This window comes from Phialemonium atrogriseum (assembly GCF_030411735.1).
Source record: "Phialemonium atrogriseum strain 8032-3 unplaced genomic scaffold QBC33scaffold_5, whole genome shotgun sequence".
Classification (NCBI taxonomy): domain Eukaryota; kingdom Fungi; phylum Ascomycota; class Sordariomycetes; order Cephalothecales; family Cephalothecaceae; genus Phialemonium; species Phialemonium atrogriseum.
This window is the reverse complement of record NW_026848142.1, coordinates 1175378-1184090: the sequence shown is the minus strand read 5'-3', so window position 1 is coordinate 1184090 and position 8713 is coordinate 1175378. Positions and strand designations below refer to the sequence as shown.

At 53.3% G+C, this 8713-nt stretch overlaps 2 protein-coding genes across 2 annotated transcripts in view; one reads left to right on the top strand and one right to left on the bottom strand.

Moving 5' to 3' along the window:
• QBC33DRAFT_313800 (cyclin-domain-containing protein) overlaps positions 1 to 161 on the top strand; it is a 2538-nt gene extending 2377 nt beyond the window's left edge. Inside the window, exon 4 of the mRNA XM_060423523.1 lies at positions 89 to 161. The gene's annotated coding sequence lies outside the window, so the exon portion shown is untranslated. The remainder of the gene's footprint in view (positions 1 to 88) is intronic.
• A 4788-nt stretch (positions 162 to 4949) lies between these two features.
• On the bottom strand, positions 4950 to 8317 carry QBC33DRAFT_567534 (heterokaryon incompatibility protein-domain-containing protein; the record flags this gene model as incomplete). The annotated part of the gene is made up of 2 exons (XM_060430490.1): positions 4950 to 5809; positions 7340 to 8317. 2 exons carry the CDS (start codon positions 8315 to 8317, stop codon positions 5222 to 5224), a joined length of 1566 nt encoding a protein of 521 aa, XP_060286404.1. The 3' UTR covers positions 4950 to 5221.
• Between the last annotated feature and the right edge of the window lie 396 nt (positions 8318 to 8713).

The following is an 8713-nucleotide window of genomic DNA, read 5'->3' as shown; positions in this document are numbered from 1 at the left end:
GGCGGCGGCCGGGGCCGGGCCGCCCGCGCCCCCCCGCCCGCCCGCCCCCCCCCCCCCCCCCCCCCCCCCCGGAAGGAGGAGGGATGAGTTTTGTCTGGGGGCTTATACGGAAGAGGGAAGATCTCCGCCCAAGCAACGCTGGGCGTCCAGATGGTGGCGGGCGATCCATGGTTTTCTGGTTTTTCTTGGGGGGTAATGGAAATTGGTGGATTCTTTCCTTGTTGACATCTCATTTGGGACAATGCCTTTGTTGACTGCTCACATTCGACGACCTTGACTTGTATGCATGCCCCTTGTTGGTATTCCCGGTACAGAGCTTGGGTATCATTGCATTCTCGTGGCATCGTCGGTCTCTTGCCGCGCTGTTTCGTTCCGCCATTTTAGGGTAGCGGATAGATCTCTTTTTCGTCCTCGTCCGCGTCCTTGGCTGGCTCGTGATATGCCTCGGTAACTTCAGGGGCTTCCAATCTGTGCCCTTCGACAAGGGCTGAAGAACTGCGCTCGGACGGGTAATCAGATATGGTGGGATTACCAAGACATTCGCAAGAGCGGTTGCAAGGCCTGTGGCACCAAGCACTGGGGGGCTGATGGATGTGCATGACGACGATCAACTACGTTTCTGGTTGCTAAATCATCGATGCCAAGAAAGTGCCAGGCAGGAGCATAGTATGAGATAGCTCAAAGGTGGAGACATGGTTGGCCATGAGATGGAGTGGGAGTTTTTATGACACTCAGAGGTCAGCAGAGGATTGGCGAGTTCGCTCGTGCGACACGGCTGTCATCTAGATATTGAAAAGGGGTAACGGGAGGGCTGGGAGGTTACGAGAATAGCACCATGATTTCACCTCCAGTCCAATTACAGATCGATCGCCTCGACTGATTAGACTACTCTTTTTCCTCTGGTGTGTAGCTCACCTAATTATGTTGCGCATATTCAGGGGCTGCTTCGGCGGCACCAAACTTAAGAACATGGCAAAGGTTAAATCGGACATAGAGAAAAAGAAGCTTCGTCTTGAACGAAGCAAAAGAGGGTTGTAAGCTCGATGGGGCATAGAACCTGAGCAAGAAAAAAAAGGGTTAAAAGAAGGAAACGCCAGTTACATTACTCTTGAAAATACCGAGCCAGGATATTGGTGATGACGGTCTTAGATTGCATTTGATACACGACGAGGGAGTATATAAAATAGTGAGAGATCAATGGTGACCATGGTAAAAAGCCTTTGGCGAATACTCACTGAATTGGCCTGTATCGCGAGACGTTTATTTTCATGCTGCTGAAGCTGGCATCCTCCGTGATCCCTTGCCGCTTTTGTGGAGCCGGCACCGGGGTAATTACGGCGGAAAACGGGCATGGTCCGATTAAACACTCAAACAAAGACAAAAACAAAAAGACAAAACCGAAAAAAGGTTCTCACTACCAGGCATAATTCATATATAAGTCATAGCAGGTGCGTTCTACTTTAATAACGACTGTTTTCCCCTCTCTTTTGGCAAAGAATCTGGGATATCTAAATCGACAAAATGACGAAGCGGTTCCGAGCCTGGCTAAGACGCAAAACACGGCGTGGAGATAGCGCCTCCGGCTGCAATCCAATTCAACAAAACTTGACCGCCCGTCCCCCGCCATATGAGAGTCTATGGTCTCCCCAGTTGAATATGTCTAGGTTGCAAGAGATCATGACCCTACATCCGAATAGTTTAGTTGCGCCAGCGTACTACAACCCAGCTGGTGCTGATAACGGCACTGTCTTATCATCCGTCGCTGCTGCTGCCGCCAACACCGCCTGCGCTGTCACCACTGCTGCCACCGCCGCACCGGCTGCGGACGCACCGGCCGTTGCTGCTGCCTGGGCTAACTACTTCGCCCAGGACGCCTTCGCTGTCGCCAACAGGCTCGCCGCCGCCGCGTTTAATGCCGCTACCACCATTGCTGATGCCGGCTACACTGCCGCCGCTGCCGTCGCCTCCCGACCTACTGCGGCTACCGGCACTCGCCTACACCACCGCAGGCACTAGACCATGGGGTTGGTTCCGAATTTGGCCAACCCCCGTTCCTTCCTCCGAAACAATGCCTTGCGTGGTCCACTGTGCCCATTAGGGTAATCACCCCTTCTATCCGGCATTACTGTTCAAGATGCACCTTCCTAGAAAATCATAGCTAGAACTTTCCAAATGGTCGATCTGCACCCAGTCCACGCCATGGAACGTGTCCTTTTCGTTTCCATCTATTGCAACGACGATCGATTGCTTTTTCTGTTCTGCGAACCAACCTACCTATGCTGATATTAGAAATGTTTTTCGTCTCTTTGACATGCTCTTCTCACATTCTGCCTTTCAGTAGGCTTATGATTCGCCACCGGCCGTCCATGACCTCCAACTGACGAGGCAACTGATCGAAACACATCGAATCGACTCCTGACACCTTGTAATTACAACGTCCCGCTCTGTTCTCCGGCTCCTGATCTATTTGGCACGTCGCTGACCTCCCAGGGTTCACGGGAGCTCCTCAATATGCAAATATTATATTTCCGATTCCTATCAGGCGACGGAGGGCACACGCGGGTTCGAGTTGTCGAGCTGGACATGCTGCAGTCTCCTTGCATCCGCCCATCGATGACTATATCGACGCTGGACTCAAGATTCAAGGATTCCAAACCCTTCACCACAGTGCCTGCTGGTCACACCCGAAGGTCGGCGCCCTCGGCTGGGAGGATACGCGGCCAATAAGGATTGCTTCTTCGAGTCTTCTTCCTTATCTTCGCAAGGGTCTCAGCGCTCTACATGGTGAAGTGTCACGATTGCATACGCAGTCTTCAGCCCAGGGGCATCAGCGATATCCAGGTATGTGTTTCCACTCCATTATTTAATTCTAAGAGTCCGCGTTGACATATGAATCGACCATGACCAGATACTTGGTGCGTTAGTATCCAAAATCACTTTCACCAGCCAACGACCCATGCCATTCCTGCCAGCTTCATGATCATTGGTTTCTCTTCAGCCGAGAAGTCCTGAGACATCCATGCATATCTCCCATCGACCTCCTCGGAACTGCCGGCCTGGTATTTGAGGCATTCGGTCCTTTCGCCAGGCTTGAGCTTGCTCCGGCACAATCATCCGGACACTGCTCTATATCAAACACGGCACAAAAATCTCTTCCGATTTCTACCCTCGTCGTCATGCTATGCTGGACACAACATGTTGTACACCCCATGTTGAACAAGCTGCAAAGCAGGAGGCACCACGGCATCAATTATAGGAACCAGGAGGCCGGCAGTGACGACCAGCGATGCCGGCAGTGATGACCAGCGAGGCCGGCAGTGATGACCGGAGTGGAGAGGAAGTGTTGCACCAAAAATTATTTCTTGCCCGATGCTCAAGTATGATGATGATGATGGGGAGAGAATGACTCTCACTCCCGCCCCGCGCCCTCTCGCCCTTTTGGGCATTAAGACGACAACAACGACTACGATGATGATGACAACATCGGCGGCGACGCCGACGCCAACGCTGACGATGGTGACGATGACGATGACGACTGGGGCCGCTGCCCCTGATCGCTGCCCCTGATCGCTGGACTATAATGAGTTCATTGGGAACCTGAGTCAGCGTGGGGTTGGCGGTCGTGGCCATCGAAATCTGCCTCCGGCAGAACAAACGCAGCCGGAGGGCCCAGCCTGATCTGGAGACAGGTGCTGTGGCTGTCGCTGCCATCGAGGCTTCGGCAAGGACCGCCCGTGCCCTGGCGGAAGACCAGAGGGCTGCTCCTGTCCCAAATATTGTGGCAATGACTGCCGAGGCAATCGGCGCTGCATTTTTTGCTGTAGCAGGACCTGTGCCTCGCCCATGGGTGGTGTCAGGAGAGCGGGGCCAGGGGCGGCGGAGGAATGGAGAAGGACAAGCTTGAGTAACTATTTGTATCACAATACATCACGCGCAGTGCGCTTCTGTTTTCAGTAATCTTACTCTATCATTGCCAGCTTTCCTGGTCATCACTGCCAGCCTCCTAGGTCTCACCACTGCTCCGTCTGCCCCTTGCCAAAATGTGGCCATTTTTGTCCTATCTAGAGTCAGCGTGGTATGTGTTTGTGTGTGTCGCAGACAGCACATTGAATTATTCAGCCAAAGCCGGCTACTTGGAATTCCTTGTTCGAGGGGCCAGGCTTTTTTGCCTCGCCGGCAAACTGAAGGCTACAGTAGCCTCCTCAACAACTGCGACACGTTCTTGAGAAAGTCTCGTCCACCTTCCAACTCGACGTTGGCTGGGTTTTCCGTGCCGGACTCGGCACTCCTCGTTTACCTAATCTCAAGAAGCTGGGAATGTCGGTGGTGCGCGCCCAAGGTGCCGAGTATCAATCGCATGGATCGTTTCCAGCAATAGGGGCCTACTTTAATTGTCAACCTTGCCAAAGACATGGTGTGAGTCGAGATGTTTATGAGCTTGAAATCTGTATAACCCTGGGATAATTGTGTTCGGAGAAGAATAAGCCCAATGAAGCTGCGTTAGGATGGACTTGGGGGACTCAGGTCCCGGTATCTGTACTTCCAAACTAGAATAGAGGAAGGAATCAATGTCTCCTAATATGTACTTTCTGGTGAGACTTGGTTGATTATCTTCATCGGATTATCCAAATGCTTGGTTTATCGTGCTACGTTCACCGACAAAGACTGGAGAAGCCATGCTGACAGCTTCCAACCATCTCTATTGTTTCGCTCTCCTTGCGGTGCAGGTTCTGAAGTGGTCGACCTTGCTCTCCCCGTTTCATCGTCGTGAAGTGCAGAAGAGTAGTGATTATGCCAATGATATCTTGTTTCCCATGATTCATGCTATGTTGGAACAACCTGCAAAGTAGAAGGCATCACAGTATTAATTATAGGAACAGAGTAACATCACTGAAAAACAGAAGCGCATTGCATGTAATGCATTGTGATAAAAGTAGTTACTCAAGCTTGTCCTCTTTTTTTCCTCCGCCGCCCCTGGCCCCCGCTCTCATGACTTGGCCGATAGTGCGGGCGAGGTTGTTCATCAGGGAAGTGCGGAGGTAGTCCCCTGGAGAAGCCCACATCTCACAGACGCCAAAGCCCATGCGGTCCTGTCACCAGGTGTCAACTTCGTGGCGTTGGCGGAGCAAGATGCTGACAAGGAAGCAGACACCACCCGTAGGCAGCCTCGCTACAGCAACAAGGGAGGCGCCGATTGCCGCAATACTAGTGGCAGGGGTTATCAGCTCAGGTATGCCTGGAGAGCGGTACCAATGGTCTCCATGCGGGATACACTCTCCGGGTGCCGTCGTCTCGGTTGACAAGCGTCCTCGTCCAGAGTAGGCATGGTCGGCTGCGGCACCGTGGGTTTCACAGGAGCGGCCCTGGGGTCTTCCGCCAGGGCGCAGGTAGTTCTCGCCGAAGCCTCGATAACGACGGCGGCCTGGACCAGCCAGCCGCGCTTGTTCTGCCAGAGGCAGATTGCGTGCGTCCAGATCGTCATCATCGTGAAGTTCAATCGCGACCTGCCTGAACCTCGCATTGTAATATTGCGATGACCACGGCCGCCAACCCCGCGCCGACCCAGGTTCCCACTGTACCCATCATAGTCCAGTGATCGAGGGCAGCCGCCCCAGTCGTCGCCGTCGTCGTCATCGTCCTTGTCATCGTCGTCGTCACCATCGTTAGCGTTGGCGTCGGCGTCGCCGCCGACGTTGTCATCGGCGTCGTTAGCGTTTGCGTCGGCGTCGCCGCAGACGTTGTCATCATCATCATCATCATCATCATCGTCGCCGACGACATCATCGTCGTCATCATCGTCGTTGTCGTCCTCTTAATGCCCAAAAGGGCGAGAGGGCGCGAGGCGGGAGTGAATGTGGCCATTTTTTTGCCTATTAGCAGTCAGTGTGGTATGTGTTTTTGTGTGTCCTGACCTTTCAAACGCCGTGCTGCTGGGCACCGCGAGTTCTTATTCTAGGTAACTCTCCTTGAGGAGAGTTGTAGCTTCCTTGTCAGGATCAAGCTTCTCTGCTTTAGCTGGTAGGAACTCCTGAGTTTGGAAGGAACGAAAGCTCTGTACTTGGTAGTTGAGGTTGTCTCCGCGGGCAGGGGCATCTAGCTATTCGTGCAGGGGCATTTAGCTATTCGGGCAAGGGCAATTAGGTATTTGGGCAGGGGCATTTTGGTACTCGGGCAGGGGCATTCAGCTATTCAGGTAGGGGCATTTAACTGTTAGGGCAGGGGCATTTGGCTAGCCGTCACTGTCGTTATTGCTAAAGCGCTCTTGCTGTCGCCGTCTCTATTGCTGTTGCCATCGCCATTGCCGTCGTGCTCCAACTGTCTAAAGATTCTTGGCAGCCCGAAAACCCTGCTCAGCACATACCTCCTGCCCGAATAGCCAACTGCCCCTGCCCGCAGAGACAAGCTCTGGTAGTTTGGGCGGGTAATACCAAGATGGAAAGACCATTTTCAGGGCGGCAGCCAAAGCGAGTGCCGGCGCGTGTGTCCATCTGGGCGTCGCTAAAGTTGACGAGAGCCACGGCTTTGAAAGCCGGGGGATTTCATACGCAGGCCCAAAGGGCTTTTGCAAGAGGCTAGAGTTAAGGGGGGTTGATATCTGGCATGCGCACCAGTTAGACAACTATGGCTATCACTTGGACTTTGACAGGCATTGGAGACTGAACGGGCTGAGAGAAGCAGGGTTCACTGGAGAGAGGGGACAAGAGAGAGCTGGTGTAACGTGTTTGAGATGTCCAAGAGGGCTGGTATGATAGATTGAGAGCTATCGACATTGTCGCTCGATGGCTGGAAGATTATATTAGATTCAATCATCCCTGAACTCTCGTGTAGAGTGGCAACTCACAGTTAATTAAATGACCCGAAAGCGCATTCTGGTGAGCTCTGGATCCCACGTCGAGTACGGCCACGTCATCTCGAACCAACCCACTCGTTCATAGATGCCGAGTTGTTTATCAAGGCAACGCAGAAGCATAAACCAGCGGTCAACCTCATCCTTCCCACGGATTTCCTGAGAGAATGCAACCATTTGCGCACAATAGAACCACTCATCTGCCTGTAGGCCGTGTGGTCCCTCGAATAGATGGAAATCAGGAAAGATGGCATCCCCAAATGAGTCTGCGCACCCAACAAGCCTGTACTGTTGTCCTCTGTAAGGGTTCTTATAAACCTGTGGCTTGAAGGGCTCAATTTTCATGGCTATGGCTGGCGCAACCAGGCGTAAGAAGTGCGAGGTCGTCGTGAACGAATGCAGTTCTGCGCATTTTGCAACATGTTCAACGGACACTTCACATCGGTCCTGTTGGTTTGGTTCCGCCCATTTTTCAGGATAAGGATGGCGGACGGTCGACGAGGCCGCTGCCCAAGACCAAGACGGCGCGGCAGGGCGCCGATCCCTTCGGATGGGGATGAAGGATAGCCAGTTCAGGCTCTCGAGAAGGTTGCCGGCCCATGTCCCGTAAAAATATCGGTCGTTGAGACGACGCTCGAACTTTTCGGCCAATCCGGCAATGGCCGGGAGTCTGTCAGTCTCGAATGTTAGATCCAGGTTGGTATATCGCTCAACCAGCGCCCGCCATTTCAAGTACAGGCCATCTCGATCGTCGGTTTCCACCGCTTGGGACATGGTAGATTTGAACCCCGGCATCTCGTGAGGATCCCGCTCGCACTCGCAGCATCTGGCTGTGACACACTCGAAGGCCAGCTCCTCAGCAGTGAAGTGTAAGACTCGCCTCGAGAGAATGCGCTCCTGGAGTACCCAGCCCCGCGATAGAAGTGGAGCTTTACCAGGAGGTGGGTTTTCATAACTGCTCACGGCATGCGCATGATCGAATACTTCGCGTACCACTGCGGCTGACCAGTCGAAGGTTGCTGGTACTGGCATTTCGTACCCAGCAGACTCAGGAGACAGCGTTGAGAAACAGCCTTCCGACGGTATGTGAGACTTGGTGATGGCCAGAGTCACTACGGCTCCTTCATATATACGACACATTTGTCGAATCTCCCTCTCCACATCGTCCGGGTCGTCCTGGATAATGCACAACGAATCAATCCACAGGTAGCGGATATTCAGCATGTGGGCAAAAGAGATGGCTTCCTGAAAGCTCCTCGGGAGCACGTCCCACGGAACACATTGCAGAAATTGTAGTTTCGACGCCTTGGTTGTCTTCACTGGGCCTAGTTTCCCCCAACAATGACTGAGGCAGGCGTACTCGGTCTGGGTGGAATGCGGCGGTTCGACAAGCTTGAGGGAAAGAGAACTACCACCTCCTGCCGACATTTGAGCATTTGTGTCGTCAATTTGGAGGACGCGCGTTGGCATGTTCGACTTGGGTCCCTTGCAGAGTTCATGTCGACTTGAGCACTCTGCTATACGTTCGCGAGCCCACGTTGCTGCGTCTTCAGAGCCTGTGTACCTCGAAGGCCGGGAGCCTGGACACCAGTCGAATCCTTCAGGGAGACTCTTGTTGCTGCCCATGGAGCAAATCTGCAACTCAATTTGGCGGTTATCCGCGAACACAACGATTTCTCCCGTAGTGGGATACCAGCAGTCGACCCTCGCGGGGATCGAGAATGCTCGCTTCGAGCAAAAGACCTCCACTGCAGAACAGACCAGGCTGCAGAGTTGACAGCATCTTGACTTTGCACTGCTGAGCGACTGACGATGGAAGGGGGACAAGGACGAGTTGATGCCTGGGCTACAGTAACAACAAGTCTC